Raw genomic sequence first — 23588 nt, 5'->3', positions numbered from 1 at the left:
TGTCACCCAGTGAACTCTTTATAAGTTCCCGGCACCCAGTCACTCCTTGTCAAGCCTCTCCATTGCTTTGCTCTCAGGCCACAATTGATTATAGAGTTATATCCTGGTATTATATTGTTCATCATCCGAAGTAAAACATTTTCACTATTCTGTAATCTGGGTCCTTATCTGTCCATGACCTTCGTCTAAGAGCGACGGATGGTTAAAGACCAATAGATCATAATGGATCAAATGGTTGCTCTTTAGATCTTTCTTTCAACTTGAAGTTTGTCAATGATCCAGGACCCCTGGCATTGAGGCTTTGTCAGGGAAGAAGTTAGGGACAGATTTCAAACTTTATCGAAGTCGATACACCGCCATGTTTCTTGTATGAACTGGTTTTGCATGTCGACAGATTAAGATCATGTTGTCGTCCTTGGTTTAACCTCTACGTGGAGGGGGGGTCCAGGGTGCTTAGGAGGGACCTTGGCATGAAGACTAAGAATTAGAGATACACTACATTAAAGGAGCATTTATTTAAAATAATAGCTTGTTTTAATAGAGTGCTTTATAGGCATTGCGCATACAGTTGATACTGATACCCATTCTATAATTCCTCAATTACCTGACTTGAAAAGGAAGGACGCCTGTGTTGCGTTGAAAGGGTTTGAAGGTGTGACCTACAGGCTACAACAGATAGCAAGGGCTAACCCTTTTCTCACAATGACATTTAACCAGCTAACTTATTGAATTTCTTCTTAAATGTGACACTACTATAAAATTAATGATAACATTGGTGTCACTATTGTATATTTTTCAAATGTATGCAGATAATTGAATGGACTGTGCATAGGTCAGAAGAAACATTTTGCCTGAATAGAAAGTTGATGATTCTCCATTCTGTGGGACCACAGCTGGTGGCAAGCAGAACTCAGACTAACACCCACACCAACAGACCATGCATGCAACGTTGGCATCGTCCTCGACAGCCAACTGACCATGAAATGTCAGGTCATCTCAGTCGGCTCCTCCTGCTTCCACACCCTACACATGCTCTGCAGAATCTTCATATGGATCCCAACCAACACCAAAAAGACCAACACTCAGGCCCTCGGCACCAGCTGCCTCAACTACTGCAAGGGTGGACAAGGAGTCTGTGTGGAAGGTGTCACTGAGCATTCCGGAGTTTTCAACCGTGTTGCTGCATCTCTTGTATCACGACTAGGCTATCTGCTTCAGCTACCACCAGCACCTCTGGATTGGAATCATTTAAATAATACCTGAGTAGGTTTCTGCAGGGTCAGAGGTGGTGGGTAAGCTTTTAATGGTTCCTTGAGTCTTGTGGTCCTTACACATGGAAGTGTATCTTGGAGTCAACTCCATAGATTTGGAAGAGCCAGTGAAAGATTTCATTAAAACTGGTTAGTTGCTGTAAGTAGACATGTAAAATACGATAAGTAGTAAGGAGTGGTGGGGACCCTCTCTGACACTGGTCACTGTCGCTTGCGCGGGTCTGAGATGTGAATGGCAATCATGAATGGGCAGGTTCTAGTGCACCAGCATCTTTCTCAGTGACAGCAAATGGAGACGTGCCGGTCTGCCTTGGGCCTTGTTGGACAGGCCACATGAAGGGCCGCTCTCCCCCAGCCCAACCAGGCCCGAGAGCCGCCACGACAGTACCACGCATCATCATTGTACATCTGCTGCCCTCTCAGGGCCCCTGCCTGCGAGGCAAGCTAACCTCGTGGGCCCGATCCCCTGCCGGCCCACGCGGCCAACCTGGACCGCCATCTTGGACACTTCACCACAAGGTCGCCTGGCCCCCGATCGACCCCGACCCTGGGCCTGGCCCGGCCTCAGACATCTCGGCACCACCATCCACCCAGGAGGTGAGCGGGCTACTTGGCAAGTCAATGGGAGAAAGAGGTGTCGATGGCTCCCCCCGCCAAGTGCCGCTCGCCCATCGCCTCCCCGGGCGCTGGCTCCACCCCCCTGCTGGGTGTCTGGAATCCCGCATCCCGGACCCCCGACCTCCAAGTGCGAGGGTCCGGACATCAAAGCACGCCAGCCCTATAACTGGGGCAGCTCCAGAGCAGGAAGGCAGTTGTATCTTGGAGTCGAGAGACGTAAAGAGGAACTCATCCTGAACAGACTACTGGCGCTGCCGTAGCTCTGTCCTGTGCACCATCATCCTGCCTGTTGGCGCTGCCACAGCCGTAGTAACCTTCATCCTTCACCGTCGTCCGGATCTGCTGGCGTGGCCGCGGACCGTTGTAACCGTCATCTTCATCGGGACCTGCAGGCTCCGCCGCGGACCGTCATCTTTCATCCGACCATCTTGGGACCTGCTTGGCTCCTCCACGGCCCGATCATCAAGAACGCCGAGCTCAAGGATTGAGAGCTATTTTTGGACTCACCGGTAACTAAAGACTGTCCCGCTACCCTTTTCCTCAACCAAAGACTAAGCTAGAGGGGACCCCTGAGTCCAGACCTCCTTGTACCATATCATCGTAACCTAAGAATTGCATATAAAGTCTCGTTAACCTTCAGTCTTGTGTGGTGTCCGTCTGTGGGGGGGAAGTTATTCATCTGTACAGTCGTTGGAGACGGCTCTCCCTGGAGACCTCTCCCCGTACCTCGGCCGACCCTCCCGGTCCGTCTAACATTGGTGGCCAGCGGCGCGATTCGAATCACCGCATAACGTACAGAAAATAGCTCACCCCACAACGAACCATAATGACAACTAAAGAAAGCGGATCAACCGAGAAGTTCCAAATGGAAAAACTAGAGGAGTACAGCCACCGTGAACTAAAGCAGTTCTGCATCGAACTAGGTATCGCTACCACCGGACTAAGCACCAAGGACGATTTTAAACATGCCCTACAATCTTGGGCAGAGACCGGGGATACCGAAGCCCCTGAGCAAACCACCACAGCCCCTGAAGGGCAAAGAACCGGTCTCCCGCAAGACGAGATCCAAGAAAGAGAAAAAATCCGACTACACGAGCTAGAAATGGCCCGACTCAAGATGGAAATAGAACTCAAGTTGGCCGAACAAAAAATCAACTTAGAGCACCTACGTCTCCGAGAAGAAAGAGAAGAGAAACAGAGACAAAGGGAGCTCGAGGAAAAGAAACTGGCGTACGAGCACGAACGGAACATAGCCGAGATCAACCTGCGCAAACAGAATAAAGAGTTAGGGGTGCCCGAGAGACCACACACCCCGGGGACCGCGGAGAAAAAAGTACACATCCCCAAGGATGTGGTCCGAGAATATTTCCGAGAGGACGACATCCAACAATGGTTTAAGGCCTATGAAATCGCTATGACTGCGCACCGGATCGATAGAACCGACTGGGGTGCCGGCCTATGGGGCAGATTCCTCAATGAGGGCCGCGATACCCTGTTACAGCTCCCAGACCACCAGATGACCTCCTACGACCATATGAAAGCGGCCCTCCTCACCCGCTATGGTCTCACGCCCGAGATGTACCGCCAGAGGTTCCGAGACTGCACACGCATCCCGGGTACAACTTGGGTGGACTATGTAACGTACTTTAGCAGAGCTTTCGAAGGCTGGATCAAAGGAAACAACGTCACGACATACGAGCAGCTGTTCAATCTGATGGTATGGGAGCATCTGTCCAACAATTGCTTCATCGAACTACGCCAACACCTCCTCGACAGCAAGTTGACCGATCCCCGGCAGCTCGCAGCCGAAGCTGACCGGTGGGAGATAACCAGAGTGGGCCGGAATGGGTCCTACGAGCAAAACAGGAACAACAATGGACACCACCGACCGAGAGGAGGGGGAGGGGGCCAAGGACGAGGGAGAGACAACACTCCGGCCGCCCCCGCTGCCAGCACCACCCCCCCGGCCAACCGGGGCAGCACCCCGGCGCGACCGGGGTACAGAGCCAATGTCACATGTCACCGATGCCAGCGAGTCGGCCACTATGCAAATGACCCAAGCTGCCCGCAGTATCAGAGTCCAAAACCCCGCCAAATGGCCGCCGCGGCACTAGGGGAAGAACAGATCCCCGAGGAACAAGAAACAGACCAGCAAGAGTATCAAGAGTGGGAGCCAGCCGCCATGACTCTCGCGTGCTTAGGGGGAAGAGACATGGTCCCGCGGGTCCCCCTACCCGCTAACACCCAGAAGTACAGCCAATGGGTAAGCATCAATGGACAACGGGCCGAAGCCCTTCGAGACACCGGGGCCAGTGTGACAGCCGTCCGCTGTCACCTGGTGACCCCAGAACAATATCTACCGAACACCCTCTGCCCTGTGCGATCAGCCGACAACTCGGAAAGTCTGTGTCGGATGGCCTGCGTCCCCTTTGAGTGGGGGGGGGTCTCCGGCATGCTGAAGGTGACGGTCCGAGACGACTCCCCCGTGGACTGCCTACTCGGAAATGACCTGGAGAGCTCCCCGTGGGCAGCCGTGGAGCGAAAAGAACACTTGGGGATGTTAGGCGTCCCGGACTGGGCGTGCGTCACCACCCGGTCCATGGCCGCCCGGGCCAACCCTCACCCAGAAGAACCAGAATGGCCGGCGCCGCCGCCTCCGGTCGCCCCAGCCGAGACCACCGACCATGACACCCCCCTCGAACCTGCTCAACCTTCCGACATCGCTAACCTTGACCAGTGGGCCCAAGAGGGGGGACCCACACAAGAACAATTTCGCCGGGAGCAGAAGACCTGTCCCTCCCTAGAGGGACTCCGCCAACAAGCGCTCGCCCAAGGCGCAGGGGATACTTCCGGAACTCATTGGGTCTACTGGGACAATGATCTACTGTACAGCGAGCAAAGAATCGCCGAGCTGGGGGCCAACAGAGTACTAGCGGTACCCCTCCGTTTCAGAGACTTCCTGTTAAACTTGGCCCACGATGTCCCCCTGGCAGGGCACCTCGGACAAGATAAAACTTACAGCCGCCTAGTGACCCACTTCTTCTGGCCCAAAATGAGAAACGATGTGCACCAGCATTGCCGATCTTGCCCCACGTGCCAAGCCAGTGGGAAGAGCGGCCGCAAACTAAAGGCCCCCTTGCAACCCTTTCCAGTAGTCACGACCCCATTTGAGAGGGTCGGAATAGACATTGTGGGACCCCTAGACCCGCGTACAAAACAAGGCCATCGCTTTATTCTGGTGCTGGTGGACCACGCCACCCGCTACCCTGAGGCTATACCTCTCCGGACCGTGACAGCCCCAGTGGTCGGCCGGGCCCTGATGGGGATCTTCTCCCGTGTGGGGTTCCCCCGAGAAGTCGTCAGCGACAGAGGCACGAACTTTATTTCTAAATACATGAAATCACTCTGGCAACAGTGTGGGGTCACCTACCGATTCACGACCCCCTATCACCCCCAAGGGAACGGACTGGTTGAGCGGTTCAACCGCACACTAAAAGGGATGATCGGAGGATTGGAAGAGCCCCTCCGTCGCCAGTGGGATGTACTGCTGCCGTGCCTCCTCTTCGCCTACCGGGAGGTCCCACAAAAATCACTAGGCTTCAGCCCATTTGAACTGCTATACGGGCACCCAGTGCGGGGGCCGCTCAGCCTGATCAAAGAAGGCTGGGAGATGCCTCCGGCCAAGAACCCTCCAGACGTCTTCCGGTACCTCCTCACCCTCCGCAACCAGTCACAGCGGTTCAGAGACCTAGCAAAAGCCAACCTAGAGGCCAGTCAAGAGGATATGAAAAAATGGTATGACCAGAACGCCTCATCCATTGAATTCGAGCCGGGGCAACAAGTATGGGTAATGTCCCCCACAGAACCTTGCGCTCTCCAAGACAAATGGACGGGGCCCTTCAAGGTGATCGAGCGCAAGGGCCCTGCCACCTATCTGATCGATATGGGGTCCTCCCGGAACCCACTCCGGGTCCTCCACACCAACAGGCTGAAACCTCACTTTGCACGAACCGAACTCAGCCTACTGATGGCCACAGACAACGGGGCTGAAGACGACTCCGAGCCTCTCCCTGACCTCCTGCGGACCCAGGAGCAAGACGGCTCCGTAGATGGGGTCCGCCTCTCGGAGACCCTCACCAGAGAACAACGCCAAGAGTGCCAAGCCCTCCTGTCACAGTTCGCCAGCCTGTTCTCCCTCACCCCGGGTGTCACGTCCTGGTGTGTGCACGATGTGGACACCGGAGATAGCCCTCCTATCCGCCACCGGGCCTACCGCGTACCTGATCGGGTACGGGCCTGCATCCAGGCGGAAGTGGCCAAGATGCTCACGCTCGGGGTCATCGAGCCCTCAGACAGTCCATGGGCCAGCCCGGTCGTGCTGGTCCCCAAAGCAGCCGCCCCCGGAACCACCCCAGAACTCCGGTTCTGTGTCGACTACCGGGGCCTGAATGAGGTCACCCGGACGGACGCACATCCCATCCCCCGGGCAGATGAACTGGTCGACCGAATGGGAGCTGCCCGCTACCTCAGCATCTTCGACCTGACAGCAGGTTATTGGCAGATCGGCCTCACACCCCGAGCACAGGAACGTTCTGCCTTCTCCACCCCCGATGGCCACTATCATTTTACGGTCATGCCCTTCGGCATGAAAAATGCACCAGCGACTTTCCAACGGCTCGTCAATAAAGTCCTGGCGGGGCTCGAAGGGTTCAGCGCCGCCTACCTAGACGACATCGCTGTGTACAGCCACCACTGGACAGAACACCTCCACCACCTCCGAGCAGTGCTGCAAGCCCTTCAACGAGCTGGCCTCACGATCAAGGCCAGCAAATGTCAAATTGGACAAGGGTCTGTGACCTACCTCGGGCACCAGGTGGGAAGCGGCCTAGTGGCCCCTCTACAGCTAAAAATTGCTGCCATCCAGGACTGGCAGCCCCCTATCACCCAAACCGAGGTACGAGCATTCCTGGGCCTCACAGGCTATTACCGAAGGTTTGTAAAAGACTATGGAACCATAGTGGGGCCTCTCACGGAACTCACGTCAAAGAATCAACCAAAGAAAGTGAACTGGACCCCAGAGTGTCAAACGGCATTCGAACAATTGAAGGCCGCCATGTGTTCCGCTCCTGTGCTCCAGGCCCCCGACTACAGCCGGGAGTTCCTCGTCCAGACGGACGCCTCCGACCAGGGCATTGGGGCGGTCCTGTCCCAAGTGAACACCGAAGGCCTTGATCAACCCGTGGCCTTCATCAGCCGGAGGCTCCTACCCCGGGAGCAACGCTGGAGCACCATAGAGAGAGAAGCATTCGCAGTGGTATGGGCCCTCAAAAAGCTCCGGCCCTACCTTTTTGGCACCCACTTCCGGGTGCAGACCGACCACCGACCCCTGCAGTGGCTGATGCATATGCGGGGGGAAAACCCAAAATTGCTGCGCTGGTCCATCTCCCTGCAAGGTATGGACTTCACAGTCGAACACCGGCCAGGACCAGACCACGCCAACGCAGACGGCCTGTCCCGGTTTTTCCGCCTCGACGACGAGAGTCCCCAGGAAGATGGGTAACTCTCCCCGCCTTCAGCTGGGGGGGACGCATGTTGGACAGGCCACATGAAGGGCCGCTCTCCCCCAGCCCAACCAGGCCCGAGAGCCGCCACGACAGTACCACGCATCATCATTGTACATCTGCTGCCCTCTCAGGGCCCCTGCCTGCGAGGCAAGCTAACCTCGTGGGCCCGATCCCCTGCCGGCCCACGCGGCCAACCTGGACCGCCATCTTGGACACTTCACCACAAGGTCGCCTGGCCCCCGATCGACCCCGACCCTGGGCCTGGCCCGGCCTCAGACATCTCGGCACCACCATCCACCCAGGAGGTGAGCGGGCTACTTGGCAAGTCAATGGGAGAAAGAGGTGTCGATGGCTCCCCCCGCCAAGTGCCGCTCGCCCATCGCCTCCCCGGGCGCTGGCTCCACCCCCCTGCTGGGTGTCTGGAATCCCGCATCCCGGACCCCCGACCTCCAAGTGCGAGGGTCCGGACATCAAAGCACGCCAGCCCTATAACTGGGGCAGCTCCAGAGCAGGAAGGCAGTTGTATCTTGGAGTCGAGAGACGTAAAGAGGAACTCATCCTGAACAGACTACTGGCGCTGCCGTAGCTCTGTCCTGTGCACCATCATCCTGCCTGTTGGCGCTGCCACAGCCGTAGTAACCTTCATCCTTCACCGTCGTCCGGATCTGCTGGCGTGGCCGCGGACCGTTGTAACCGTCATCTTCATCGGGACCTGCAGGCTCCGCCGCGGACCGTCATCTTTCATCCGACCATCTCGGGACCTGCTTGGCTCCTCCACGGCCCGATCATCAAGAACGCCGAGCTCAAGGATTGAGAGCTATTTTTGGACTCACCGGTAACTAAAGACTGTCCCGCTACCCTTTTCCTCAACCAAAGACTAAGCTAGAGGGGACCCCTGAGTCCAGACCTCCTTGTACCATATCATCGTAACCTAAGAATTGCATATAAAGTCTCGTTAACCTTCAGTCTTGTGTGGTGTCCGTCTGTGGGGGGGAAGTTATTCATCTGTACAGTCGTTGGAGACGGCTCTCCCTGGAGACCTCTCCCCGTACCTCGGCCGACCCTCCCGGTCCGTCTAACAGGCCTTCATCAGGTCACAGTGCATTCCCAAAGTAATGGGGTGATCGTGGCTTGTTGGAGAGAAGCCAGTGGTTGCCACCTAATGAGATGCTTTTAGCATCTGAGTGAGATCCTGTTTGTGGTTCTTTACAAACTCTTTCAGGGGTGTTGTCGAGAACAGACAAGTAGGCAGGTCTGCGGGCTTGCTCTGACCCGAGCCTTCTAATTTTGTTCATACATATAGTATGCAGAATTTGTATAAGGTTGTTACACCCTTTTCTTACAGAGTAGGCAACAGTATGGGTGGCTTGTCGGTGACCTGGCCTAGGTCTGACGCTTTTCTCCATGTTGTTGCACAGCCGGACGCAAGTTCTTAAGGGTCTCCAGATTGGCCTGGCTTATGAGGGCTGAAAGCCCGAAATCGGTCCCAGGATGCTTGTTTGTGGTCCAGAGAGGACCTTGCTTGGCAGTTCAGGCTGGACTGTTCCCATGAGGCGCAGGGTAAAGAGTGATTTGCATAGAGTTGGGTCCAAACTGGGATGGAGAAGTGAGCAAAAGAACAATGGATGAAACCCAGATCCTTGAGAAAGGGGGTGAATGTTTAATTGTTCAGCATTCCGTCCACCATTTGGTCCTATTGCTTCCAAACATATGATTGGCACCACAAATGCACCTCTATCTCTTGTGACAGACACAATATCTTCAAGAGCTGCCTGAAGAGGGCAATCTAGTATGTGATATCCGGCCACCAACTTGGTCAACATTCATGCTGGCAGAACTAAGGGCCTTGTGGTGATGCCCCCCCTTCCCACCCCCAGTCCCTGATTACATAAGCCTACTGCTGAGAAGTGGCCAGCTTACCTCTGCTTTTAATATGCAGCATTCCCAATAACCGTGGGAGCTCAAAAATGTATTTTTTTAATCTGGTGAGGGTTCAGCAGTTGATGCATTCCATGGCAATACTTCAAATCCATACTTAAGCAACATTTACGGAAACAGACATAATATGTAAAAGCAGATATGAGTTATTTGTTTTGTCACTGTGTTTCAATTGTGTACAGCATACTGACACCATAGATTGTTATTTGGAACATGGAAATGTGTTTGGAAAGAGAATACACAATAGCACCAGAGGTGTGGAAACCAACACGTTTCGACCTTCATACCTAATAATCCCGCAAGGTCATAGGCCTTCTTCTGCTCAATTGTTTCAAAATTCAGAGCCTCGAAGAAAATGTCCAAAACCAGGAAGTTATCTCTGTGGGTGAGAAGAAAAATGATAAAATTTCAGTTGATCAATAAGGGGTCTATTTCCAATTGCAGGTTGAGTTAGTCAAGGTGGAAGGTTGAGAAATGTTGTGGCACAGGGGTGAAGGTGTGAAAGGTTACCACCTGCTCTTTCCTAATGTGACGGCCACATGCAGGGTTCACTCTCACTGCACAATGCATCCTCCTTATCCAATGACAGCTCAAGGTCAAAAGGAAATAGGGTCAAACAAGTAGCCTGTCCAATTAAATTTGGACAGATTGGATTTCCCAAAAGGACTGGACCTCTGAAAAGTCCGTAGTTATGGCAAAACACAGCCACACAGCAAGTACACAATGACGTGAGAATAATGTCACTATTTCCTTTTTAGGTCTTCAAAACAATTGTTATCTTGTGAATTAGGGGTGTTTAGCACCTCTGTGAGATCACTTGGAGAAATTATTAGATGTTTCTTATCACGGTCTTAAGGAAAGTAAATAAAATGTACATTTTTATGAAAGTGTTAGGCACTTGGTATTTTTACAACTCATGTCTTATTATTATAATCGATATTTTAATATTTTCATACAATAAGGATTAATTCATTCATTCGGCCCAGGTGAGTTCACACATCATGGTCAGGATTTAATCAATTTTCAGGCACCACAGCCAAGTTCCTGCATTGCACGGCATCGAGCCATATTTATTAATACTAGATTGCTGCCTGTCACCCCCGCTCATGGTCCTCTAAGATACAGCCTCGCACAAGGCACAGCCTGGCCGAGGTGAGTGTGCCCTGGCTGGCATCAGATCTGTACCGGAAGCAAGCCCTTCCAGGACACCTACTTGTGTCTAGTCAACCACAGAAGAATCCCACATACAGAGCACTTCAGGGCAACTTCGATGGGAGATGAAAATTCAAAACCAATTATAGGCACCTTGGAACAGCTAGTCCCAATTTATTTAGCATTGTTAGAGAGTCAAACTATTAAAGCCAACGAGAGGCAACAAAGAGGTCTTCTGGGCCCCTCCAATGAAAGAAGATGTGGCCTTACGGCTAGAGCGGTCGACCTCGAAGCTGGGGAACCGGGTTCGAGTATCCGCAACAACGCTCAACATCCTGTGATTCTGGGCAAATCACTTAATCTCCCCATGCCCAACAAAAATGAATGTCTTCTTCTGTAACGAAACTGGTGCTCATGTAAAGCGCTCTGATACCCGATGATACAGGTCTAGTGCGCGCTGTTAAAACTCTAAAAAACAAAAAAAATGCCTACTACCAATATCAATGGTTTGATTACAATTCTCCAAGGACCACTTCCCATTTCCTTCTTCCGCACTGGTATGAATATGGGTTCTTTTAGCAGCTAGAAGCCCTCATGTCCACTTCACACACATGCCCCCCCATTGATTTTAGTCTGATCTGCCATGTCTGCTTTGACCTCCTCCAGGGCAGGAGCCCGGGCGGAGGTGCCCAGCCCATGGTCTTCCCTTCCAGCACTCACTTGATGTAGGTCTCGTTCTTCTGGTACTTCTTGGCCAGGTAGCGGGCGGACCCCTTGTTGGGGATGCGCACCATGGAGATCTCCTTCCCGTAGCGGGTCATGTTGCAGGGCGTGGGGCAGGAGCACCTGTCCGTCGTGTCCTCCACCATGGCATCTGTGAAGATCAAAAGACAGAGGGACTGAGGAGCCACTGGGTGGACCGGTGGAAGTGATGAGTAAGAAGGCCATGGGCCGTCTTCAGGAAGACCACAAACCTGCAACTCCATTAGAAAAGGAGAGGGGCACTTACTCAAGAAAAGAAGCACCCGCCTATCATGTCTACGTCACTGGCCAAGTGACTCCAACATGTTTCAAGGCGAATGGATGCATGTAAAATGAATGAGGGTAACACATGCACATACAACCTCAGATAGATGGACATCTGCAACCAAACAAGTATGTGTATAGTAGGTAGAAACACACACAGATGGAAAGACACAAACAAATGTACCTTACTATGAAGTATGTATGCCTACCACAGATACACACTGTAGACACACTCACACATTCTCTCCCTAGCTCTCTCTTTCTTGTGCCAAAGTGTGGACTGTACATGCCCACCACACACATACAACACATGTGGATCATGGTGGCGTGAATAATGTGTGAATAACAAGGGCCCCTGAACCATGTATACAATGATTCCTAGGAGAGGGATATATCAATTACGTATTATCATTCCTAGGCAATCTACAATTTAGACATTAATAAATGGCACCATACCAAATTTTTGAGAAAATATCCACAATCTACCAATTAAAGTAGAAAAGACAATAATAATAAAAACAATTTTCATAGAGAAAAAAGGTTTACAGTTTTTAATTTTTTACGTTTAAAAATCCTTAAACAAGGATAGATGAAATACATTCATCAATACACATTACATTTAAAGAGAAATATCTATTTTATATATATTCCTCAACAAAATAGAACTTAAAAAGTGGCAACAAATACATTTTTATATTCTTTCTGAAAGAATATTAAAATGTATTTATTATTTATTATTATTATTATTGTCTTTTCTACTTTAATTGGTAGATTGTGGATATTTTCTCAAAAATTAGGTATGGTGCCATTTATTAATGTCTAAATTGTAGATTGCCTAGGAATGATAATACGTAATTGATCATGGTGGCGTGTACATGCTCCCTTCAATCATACACATTAATACACACACATGCACAGACACTCTCCACACAGAGCAATTCTCCCCCCACATGGTTGAACATACAGTTATACATCCTATAGTGTGGGATATACCTGTTCCTTCTGGCTCCTGCACACACACACACACACACACGGTCACAGGTAATCACTGGAAGATAAATAATACAGATACTTGCTCACAAATGTTTTATATCGCTCTTAGAGCTGACACCAATACAACAAAAAATCACACACACACACTGATTTACTGTTGAGTACACGACATGCCCACAGCTTCTATTCAATTGAGTCCAATGCACCTCTTACACTCGCCTTGGAATGGAGTTACCTACACGCATGCACACTTACACTCTCTTGGAACGCGTCACGGCAGAAATCCATACATAGTGAGTGGGTGGAGGAGAAGCACTTACCTAGAGTGTGGTCTGCACACTCCATATACGCGTTGGGAGCACAGATTGTCTCGTTTCCTGAGAAAGAAGGACAAGAGACAGAGTGAGACAACTACAAAGAGGGGAAGTATCGGGTGAAGCAAAGGAGATCTGATCGCACAAGTGCCCAATACCAATGTGGAGCTGACCAGAGAGTCTGCAATGACGAGTACAATGGACCATGGCATGGTCTGGTGTAAAGTGTTCGCCCTCCCTCGCCTATCCCCGACTCAACAACAATCGTTGGTGTATGACCACTCGCGACTCACGCGGGACACAGGATTGGTCCTGCAACCTGTGTCAGGTCTTCCTGTGTTTCTCTAACAATCAGCACTGCTATGGCAGACTGCTGCTGCCCTTTGCCCCTGTACTTGCACTTTCAAGCAGGCACTTACATGGTGAATTAATGATGGGACATTCCTCCAAATGATCCCTATTGAAAGGCTTTTATTTACAGAAAATAGTGTTGGGCATCATTGTCTGTCACAAGCTTGTGCCTTCCCTTAGAAATACCCTCCTTTGGAGTCCATGTAGTAGATATCCCTTCACACTTGGGTATTTTAATCAGTTCACCCCTACAATGATGTAGCAGTATCCGTGGTACAACCATCGCACCTGCCTCTGTTGAGGTACATTGCAAGTTTTAGTCAACGCCCTTCAGGCTCATTCACAGGAGCAAGCTGAGCTGTTACTCGGCTATGGATCCTTAATATCTATAAGGCTCAGGACTCATCCTTTGATCCGACAATTCCCGTGTAGTCATCCATGCACGTGTTCTACTATCCGCACTTGGGGCCTATTATGATTGAGGAATTTCCGCATCCTCCGGGCCGGCGGAAGCCATCACCGGCCCGGAGGATGCTGAAAAACCGCAGAGGACCCACCAAAGACCCACCGCCTCATTAGGATGGCTGGTGGGCCTTGGTTTCAGTCCGCAGCTTTTCCGCCACGGTCGGCTTACAACCGCGGCGGAAAAGCCCAAATATGGTGGCGGTGTCTTCCAGACACCGCCAGCCATATTAGGATTGCTGCCAAGATATGTTTTTCCGTTGCGGGTTTTCCGCCATGGAAAAGCATACGGATCTTCACTGCAGGGGCCCGTTGCGGGCCCCCTAGGTGAAGGGGGGTGGGGGATGCACATGGGGGTACCTATGGTACCCCCCTGCATTCGTATGCAGAAAGCGGCAGGCACAGCGCGGTGCCTGCCACTTTCTACATACAAATGCAATGTGTGCATTTTTAACATTGCTGCGAGTGCAGCTTGAAGCCGCACCCGCCGCAATGTTAAAAATAGAGGATGTGACCGCCAGGGTGGCAGTCACATCCTAATTGCACGGGAGGGAACGCCGCAGCCCATGCGGACTTTCCCTCATCCTCGGTGATCGCGGACGGACTCAAGTCCGTCCGCGATCTTAATCGGCCCCTCATGGAAAAGACTTGAACGCTGGTCCTATTGTGATGTTGTTGTTCAAGCATTTCAAAAGGTCTTGGTACTATCTGTGATCCAGCCTCATCACATGAACCTGAGCTGTCCTCTAAAAATACTCTATGCATAATTCTCCATCAGGCCCAAAAAGGAAGTAAATTGAGCCTTGGACATTGGACCATCAGGCTTCAGAGTTAGTTCATAAGCCATGTCGCAGAAGAGACTGCTGAGCGGTGTCTAGGACAAGGGAGTTGAAAGCTTGGACCTTTGTTCACTATTTGCACATTCTCTAAGTCAGAAACATTAACTTATGAATTGTGATGCACCTCTAAACAATAATGTCTTAACTGATGGAAAGTAATATACATAATATTTATTGTGAATCTTTAAGAACAACAAACATCCATCAAGAAAGCTTCATATCACTGAATTTATACTAAAAATTAATCCACTGGAGACAAAAAATGCAAACTTTACATTAGTTATTAAACACACAACATATCTGGCACTTCGACAGCTGTGACAGGGGGGGTAGTCAATAAGAATATTGTTATTGGAATTTTATTGGATTTGTTTCTCATATTTTGAATAACCTGAAACACACGAGGGCCTTTCTGATGTTTGCACAGAAGAGCAAATCCCATACCTATCCTGCCACCATCAGTAAAGCACTATCACCAGCACAGTACAGCTACAAATACTGATGTCTGATGCTTTGGTACAATCTCCATAAATCTAATACGAACTTTAACTATACAGCAATCTCCACAGTGCCATATATAAATAGACTCAATTGGACCTCAGAATCCAATACTTGCTAATACACCTTTTTGTCCTGATGAACACTCCTGCTACCAGCTTTTTAAGGGCTGAAACATGTTGAATAACCTTGCTCCTAAATCAAGGGCTCTCTAACAACGGTATGCGAATGGCGAAGAATGCCTACAAGTCAAGTTCAGGAACATACCCATCCCAATGAGTGTCGGCTAGCACCTGGCCTAGGCTGGAATACAGTTCAAGATCCTTTATAATGTGCACTGTCACCTCCTATGTCACAGCTGAGCTTACAGAAGAAAAGAGATACCGTTTTCATCCCTTGAACAGCTGTCATATATAATGTATCATACAGCGATATCTCCTGCTTCTAACTGCTTGGGGACTTACCTATAAAAACACTCAACATGGCAACTCCTAACAACTGCCTGCATTTTAGTGAGACATTTGATCTATTCGTTTTTATCTCTAAGTACTGACAGTTTTAGCCTTCTTCAGGAGGTAATACAATGCCAAGAACTTTAGCAGAACTCCGCCCCTCAGTGAGATACATGAGGCTTTTCACAGAACTCTCAGATTGTCCTGTGTGACAGGAGAGCATGTTATCCAGCCTGTTTTCTGTTGCATGCTGGTACTTGTAGTAGTCTACATACTGGAGAAAGCAAAGCAATGCGTGACAGAATGAAAAGCAGAGACAAGGACTGAATGAGCTTCTGACACCAGACTTAGAACAAAGTGAGGGTTCTCCTATCATGGTCCTTTGAATGCCTCACATTATGCTCTGTATTATTCTTGTGCATAGGTTTCTACTGGGTCTGATTTGAAGTTGCTCTGTATGCGCAACCACTTCACTGCCACAAGTCTGTGTCCGTTGCCATGGCAACGCTGGGGTCAGGCACTGTGGTTGACTGCACTTTGGTGGACATTTTAGAACTCGTCCTTATACCAAACCATTAGACAGGGATTGGCTGGGCATGAACTTTGTCACCCTTCCAGCACACAAGTGGCATGGAGGCCTCTTTCAGTGCCCCTGGAACATCCCCTGGCATCCATCATGGCATCTGCAGGATATGCCCTCTTCTCAATGGACGTGCTTCGTGATCACTCCAGGAGGTCCCTCGAGCCCACAGCATGCCTCCCCTCCGTGCACCTCTTCTGTGGATCAGCCTTGTGGCCACTTCCTGACCCATCCACCGTCAAATGGGAGACATTAGAACCCTGACCAGCTGAACAACCGGTAATCACATATTCACTGGCCCGGCCTCTCCACCCGCTGCTTGTGAGCCTGAGACTCATCCTCGGATCCACTCCCTCAGCCTGGGACGACTCCTGGTGCCCGACCATGCTGGGAACAGCACCAACACCCACAGACCACGCACGCAACCTGGGATTCACCTATTCACTGGCCCGGCCTCCTCACCCGCTGCTTGTGAGCCCGAGGCTGGCACCAGCCTCACAAGCCTTCCTTGCTAAGCTGAGGCACATCACCTTCACCAGGTGAGAGGAGGAGGAGTGTGTGCCCTCAGACCCATGAGGCACACCCCCTCCCCATCCAGGCGACACAGCCAGTGCCGGATAACCAAGTAGGCAAGGTAGGCAACAGTCTACTATGGGCTCCGCTCCTTTTAGGGGCCGTGACAACGGGCCAAAATAATATTGATTTGATCTTGAAAGAAAATTACAATCGAGCTTTCTTAAATATTGTTTCCAAAGGATCGAAAAAAATGAAGCAAGTCAAATAAACAAAAAACTTTACATTAAAGACTCTATAGAGAAAATACAGTATCAATGTAATGTACCAATTAACAACTTAAAGTACATTAACCAGAGACATCAGATTCACATAACAATGCGTCTCTTAAACACTCATCTTCTTGCAGCTGTCAGTTTGTAAAAAAATCCAGTGCACTGGGTATTAGGAGATAATTTGCGAGCGGCGAGGAGGGGGGTGGGGGGTTACGGGCATATATTTCTACTGCCTAGGGGCCTACACTGGTTTTGATCCAGCACTGGACAGAGCAGACCAAGCAAGCATGAAGGGAGGAGGTGAGAGCACTGAGTGCACCTCCTGCTGCCCGCCGGAAGCACAGCACCCACAGGCAGAGGTCACTTCCTGTTAGAGGCAAAACGTCCAAAGTCTTTTCCTCTCTCTTACCTGCATGCGTGCAAAGACAGATTGAATAGGGGTTCCCAATGGTTCAGGAAGAGCGTCGTCCCCTCTCACCCCAGACCAAAGCCTGACAGGCACAATACACCAGTGCTCACGTGGAACATGGCGGCCGCTTCCTGCCTCTCCTGACCTCTGAAATGTCAACCACTTCCTGCACATCTCGCCTCGCGTGCACAGATACCCAGATGCTGAATACTTGAGGAAAGGCACCAGGCGCTACTCAAAGGTCTGTGTGACAAATCGTGTGTGTGTGTGGGTTTGTGTATGTATGTATATATTAATGTTTTTGACTGCCAATAGATAGGAGGCGTGTATGTCCGTGATTGGATATTTGTGCTCGTCCGTGCATGGATGTGTTTTTCACGACATGCTTGTGTGCGTGTCCTCCCTCTGCATTCATGTCAGTCTGCGCTTGCACTAAATATGAGATACGCTGCTTGTGTCATATGCAGGTGTGCGAGAGAGCATGTCAGTATTCTGTGCGAGTCTGCAATTGTGTACCTCCTGTGTCATTCTGACTGCCTGCATGCTTGTGTCAGTCTTTATAAATTTGGGAATGTATGCGAGTGTTCATGTGAGTACATGAGTGTGAGTGTGTGTGTATGTACCCGGTCAAATGATGGCGTGTAATGCACTAATGAATACTGAAGGAACACCTGGGCATAAGACCGAAGCCTCATGCTTGTTTGCAATAACTAGACATGCAAGGCCCATACATGCTATATAGTGTGTGAATGCTTGAAGTTCAGTAGTATATCAGACTCAGACATACATGCAGAGTGCAGAGTAATTCTGGAAAGGCCCTTACACACTCCAACCATAGTTACTCCTGCAGCACGCTTATATAAAGCACAGACACAGAACCCATATATATCATTGGTGACACATGCAAAATAAACAAAACCACAGAACCTACTGATACACTAACTATTCATCTATTTACAAATCCAACCCTCCTTGCTTTAATTGATGTGAAAGTAAATCAATTCACACTACTATGACATTTTAAAATCCAAAACAAACAAGCATTGAATCAGTCAAGTGATTCAAGTCATTTCAACGTGTTCAACGTCTACAATGCCCCCCTCGTCACATCGTCAGAGGCCACGGACTCAACATCGTCTCCTACACCGACGACACCCAGCTGATCCTCTCCCACACCAACGCACCATCAACCGCCAGAACCAACTTCCACAGAGGAATGGAGGCTGTCCCTACATGGATGAAAGACAGCTGCCTCAAGCTCAACTCAGACAAGACCGAAGTACTGATCCTAGGACCCGCCTCGGCAGCCTGGGACGAAGACTGGTAGCCAGCCACAGGGGTGGTAAACCCACCAAGACAGATCACGCAAGCAACCTTGGCATTATGCTAGACTCATTGCTCAAAATGAACGGACAAATCAACGCAGTTTCCTTAGCCTGCTGATTCTACATGCACCGCTTGCGCCAAAAGACTTTCAGATGAATCTCCACAGAATCCAGAAGGAGGGTCAGCCGCTCACTCATCAACAGTAGACTCTACTACAGCAATACACTCTACGCCGGCATCACCCAGAAACAAATCAAGAAACTAAAGAACATTCAAAACTCCGCCGCCAGAATGGTCCTCAACATTTTCTACGAAGCGGGACCACCTGTCCACATTTTCGTAGAAAGGGGCCGCTTCATTGAAAATGTGTATCTCTTGAAATGCTGCTACGTAGAGACACGCCAGACTGGGGGCACAAGTTGCGCCCATACTAGTGCCCTTTGTTTGTTTGAAATAGTCGTCTTTGAATAGAAAAATATTGTTTTTCAGGACCATTTCTACGCAATTTATTATAAATCTCGAATGATAGGATAGCTCTTCTTCGTGGACTGTGTAGGAGATTCTTAATCATGGTGATAGTGGCGTCTTGTGGAATGTTTGTGTATAGCGCCTCAATGTCTAAGGCCACTAGCCATTCACTTTCCATATTGTAAGGTGTATTCTCTATCTTTTCGATGATATGCGTTGTGTCTTTTATGTAGGCTTTTTGGATCACTACTAGGGGTTGGATAAACTTATCAACAAATTGACTTAGAGGTTCAGTTAATGATTTTAAACTAGACACTATGGGCCGCATGTTTGACCATCTACATATCTGTGTAATGTGTTTCAAATTGGGTGGGAGATAAGAACCTTACTCATACTGATTAGAGATGAAATGTAAATTTGTTACTGTGGGGTGCGCCCTATATTTGATTATACCTCTAGCTGTAGCTTAATATGACGCTTGGTAGTAGGACTGCTTATTTGCAGTCCGTCCTACCACCTATAACCAAGAAAAGGGAAACCTCTGTTTTTTGTAGTCTATATACCCATTCCCTTTTCAGCATAAAGGGTGTCTCCCTATTTATTTTATACACCTCAACATTTTCTACCACAGCCACATCGCACAACACCTCCGACAACTCCACAGCCTTCCAGTCAACAAGAGTCACTTTCAAGCTCCTTACTCACACTTACAAAGCCCCACATGGCGAAGGACCAGCGCACCTGAACCACTGGCTCACATTCCACGAACCCACCAGACAACTACGATCCTCCCAACTCGCTCTCACCTCCTTCCTCAAGATCCATAAGACCAGAAATGGAAAAAGATTGTTCTCCTACCTTGCCCCCAAGACCTAGAACACCCTGCCCCTGCACCTTGGGCAATCAGCGTCACTAACCCAATTCAGGAAGGACCTCTCGGCCTGGCTCTTCAATTGATCCTCCACCAAGTCCACCCAGCAGCCAACTCCCCCTCACCCCCCAGCGCCTTGAGACCCTCATGGGTGAGTAGCCACTCTATACAAGCCCCCTGATATATGCACTGGGGCCCTCAGATTCTGAATCCAGTTCTCACACCAGAGTCTTCTGGTATGATCGTTGCTCCTCCCTCCACCACAGGTGACTTCTTATTGGCATGTGCACCATGCAGCAGTCGCAGTACGTAACCAGATCCTCCTTGCACAGGGAGTATATGCGCTGAGGCCATCAGTTTCTGAATCTAGTTCTCACACCAGAGCCTCTGATATGATTGTTGCCTCTAACAACTGTACAGTTGACCCCTTACCTGGCATGTGCACCGTATGTATGTATGTGTATCCTTATATAGCGCTCGATGTTACCCTTGGGCATCTCGGCGCTTGCCTTGGGAACCCGTCCTGGTTATTCCCTGTGAGATCACCCGTGCTGGGAATCCTCAAGGTGAAAGCCAGGCATCCCGCCGCGGGGGGGCCGTTGTGGAGATTAAGCAAGCTTGTTGCCCAGAGATGCATAGTGTAAACTCGTGCTTAGAGTGGGCACCGAAGCGAGAATTATCGAGTCCGTGGACAATTGGGTTCAGGACCCTGCCACGTCGGGAATCGAACCCTGGTCCCGGGTCTGACCTCAGCTTCAGGGTATGCCTCCTCTAACCAGTGAGCCACACTTCTCCACTGTGCGGCAGTCTCACGTCTACACCATGGCCTCCTTCTCGCATTGGAGTGATATGCACTGGGGCCTAAGATGCAGATTCTACTTCTCCTACCAGGCCCTCTGATAGGATGATTGTTGCTCCTCCCAGCACCACAGGTGAGACCTTACCTGGCATGTGCACCATGCGGCATTCGCAATTCTTCACCACGGCCTCCTTCTCGCATTGCAGCCGACAGGCGGAGATGCTGTATGTCTCGTACCCTTGCAGGATCTGTTCTCCCTGGACACTGGCCCGACAACTCCCCCAGGGCTGCGGCAGGTACTTCAGCTGCAAAGGAAGGTTCAGAGAAGCCGGTCATTTTGGCCACTGGCCAGGAGGGCCATGGAAACAGTGCTCAGCACCTCCACTCTACACATAGACACAGAGAGTCGCTAAAGCAGAGATGTCTACAGTGTTAAGGGAATACATTAACTGGAAGGCGCAATAATAAAGACAGATACGACAATCCCCGCCCAACAGACGTCATCAGTAGGAAGATATTTCACTCAACTAGATGTGTAGACTTGGCTCATCATACATAAGCTAGAACCGTAACGCGATGTTCACCTCCAGGTGCACGGGTTTAAGCCCGACTTCCGCCAATGAGTCTTCCATGAATGTACCTGAAGAGGCTCTGGTGGCCTCAGCCTGGTTCTCATTACTATCCTAAACCTGTCTGTACCTCTATCACCAGACCCTGCAACACCAGCTTTGCTTAATGTGAACCAGTGGTTTCTGGTGCTCGGCACCAGCATTTAATTGTTAACCCCAGCACTTATGACAGGCTGTCACATGGTGGCACTGTTTGTACCATTTAGAGCCAAACATAACAACAGTAGTTTACTTTCTGCCAAAGCCATTCTTACGGCAATGGGGGTCTGGAATAGTAAGAACTGTCACACTTATAGGAGTGTTAGGGTTAGTAGTTGGCAATGCTGACAGCAGCAATTGGCGCTGCAAGTGGAAGTGGACTCCTGACAGGACCCTGGCACTTATGATTTTACAAATTAAGCATGGAGACCACCAGCGTTAGCTTGTGCCTCTCTGTAGGGAATGTACACCAACATGGCCTTTCTTCCTTGTCAAGGCCCTGATCTGTGAAATGTGTGTGACGTGGTCCTAATCTTTGGGGTGTCTGTGGTAGTTCAGCCAACTTAGGCTAAGCCAGCCATGGGAACCGGGCCATGTGACCCGCTCACTGCCATGGAGTGTAGTTCCTTTGAAAGGCATTGGTGCTGGGCAGAGACATTCACAGGACCCTGAGCCCTTGGAAGGCAGGTGAGGTGGTACCCAGACCCATTACTGGCTCTGTTCCAGCTCGGCCGGTCAGGACACGTGACTATAGAGACGCCATGTTGGATTCCTAGACACTTAGGGGCAGATTTACAAACCCCTTGCGCCACTTTGGCGTCACTTTTCCCATGTTAAAAATGACGCAAATGTGGCGCAAGCGGCTTGTAAAGCTGCCCCTTAGAGAGAATCACACATTTCCCCTTCTAGTCCCCTCCCTCCTCATCCCTTGGCATCAGTTCATCAGGGTAGTGGGTCACAGACGGTTACCCGTTGTTCTTGGCAGGAAACAAAGGTCTGGAACCCAGGGGAGACGCCGAAGCCCAGCTGGTGAATGTATGGCGGCTCATCCTGGCTGTGGATCTGGACCCGGATCCCGGCTTCGAAGGAAGTCTCATCTGAAAAGAGAAAGAAGACGATGAGGAGTATTATGGGGCACGGCCTGTCCTGTATAGAGACGAATCCCAGTTAATGCGCATCTGATTCTTTACCACAGATAAGTTTATAATAGTGGACACCCAAGTAGCTTCACTAGGTACCTGCAAGGCACCAAGACACAATATATTCAGTCCTGAACTTTCATTAAACAACTTAAAGCACTCTGGGAGTTGTAGTCTTGGTTTAGTTTAGTGGACTCAAGGACAGGTTGCAATGGCATGTAAAAGAAATCTCCGGCGGAAAAATTGTGTTTCTTGTCTCAAGGGCAACATCCGATTACCCTTGACTTTGGTTAATCCTACAAATATTGCTTTGTGTTTTACATGTAGCCTTCGTTTCATAGAAAAAAGGGAATTGCTTGGAACATTTTCTTTGTCTTACTTTTTCACACTGAGAACATTCTCACAAAGGTATATGTTTCTGACAACTGTGGACATGCTTTAATTTTTGGTTCTCAGCTACAGACAGCTTCAGCTGTCTGTAAGCAGACCTTGTGTTTCCAATATACTTAAAATCAGACCTTTCGTCATGATTGGGTCAGACCTTCTGCCATGATTGGATCAGACCTCTGGTCATGATTGGATCCGACCTTTGGTCATGATCGGGTCAGATCTTTGGGCAAGATTGGAACAGACCTTTGGTCATGATTCGGTCAGACCTTCGGTCATGATTAGGTCAGACCTTCAGTCATGATTGGATCAGACCTCTGGTCATGATTGGATCAGACCTTTGGTCATGATTGGGTCAGATCTTTGGTCAAAATTGGATCAGACCTTTGGTCATGATTGGATCAGACCTACGGTCATGATTAGGTCAGAACTTCAATCATGATTGGATCAGACCTCTCGTCATGATTGGATCAGACATTTGGTCATGATTGGATCAGATATTTGGTCAAGATTAGATCAGACCTTCAGTCATGATTGGATCAGACCTTCAGTCATGATTGGATCAGACCTTTGGTCATGATCGGGTCAGATCTTTGGTCATGATTGGATCAGACCATTGGTCATGATTGGATCAGACCTTTGGTCATGATTGGATCAGATCTTTGGTCAAGATTGGATCAGACCTTCAGTCAAGATTGGATCAGACCTTCAGTCATGATTGGATCAGACCTTCAG

General features: G+C 49.9%; 1 protein-coding gene across 2 annotated transcripts in view; it reads right to left on the bottom strand.

Annotated features, from left to right (window-relative positions):
* ASIC4 (acid sensing ion channel subunit family member 4) overlaps nt 1–23588 on the bottom strand; it is a 1255094-nt gene that overhangs the window by 18870 nt on the left and 1212636 nt on the right. For both annotated transcript variants that reach the window (XM_086954413.1, XM_086954412.1), the window contains exons 3-7: nt 22297–22424; nt 20865–21024; nt 12883–12939; nt 11264–11417; nt 9679–9770 (exon numbers count right to left, since the gene is read on the bottom strand). In XM_086954413.1, the coding sequence (XP_086810539.1) occupies nt 9679–9770; nt 11264–11417; nt 12883–12939; nt 20865–21024; nt 22297–22424 (591 nt within the window). The remainder of the gene's footprint in view (nt 1–9678; nt 9771–11263; nt 11418–12882; nt 12940–20864; nt 21025–22296; nt 22425–23588) is intronic.

This window comes from Lissotriton vulgaris, chromosome 2_1, assembly GCF_964263255.1.
Source record: "Lissotriton vulgaris chromosome 2_1, aLisVul1.2, whole genome shotgun sequence".
NCBI lineage: Eukaryota > Metazoa > Chordata > Amphibia > Caudata > Salamandridae > Lissotriton > Lissotriton vulgaris.
This window is presented reverse-complemented; position numbering and strand designations above follow the sequence as displayed.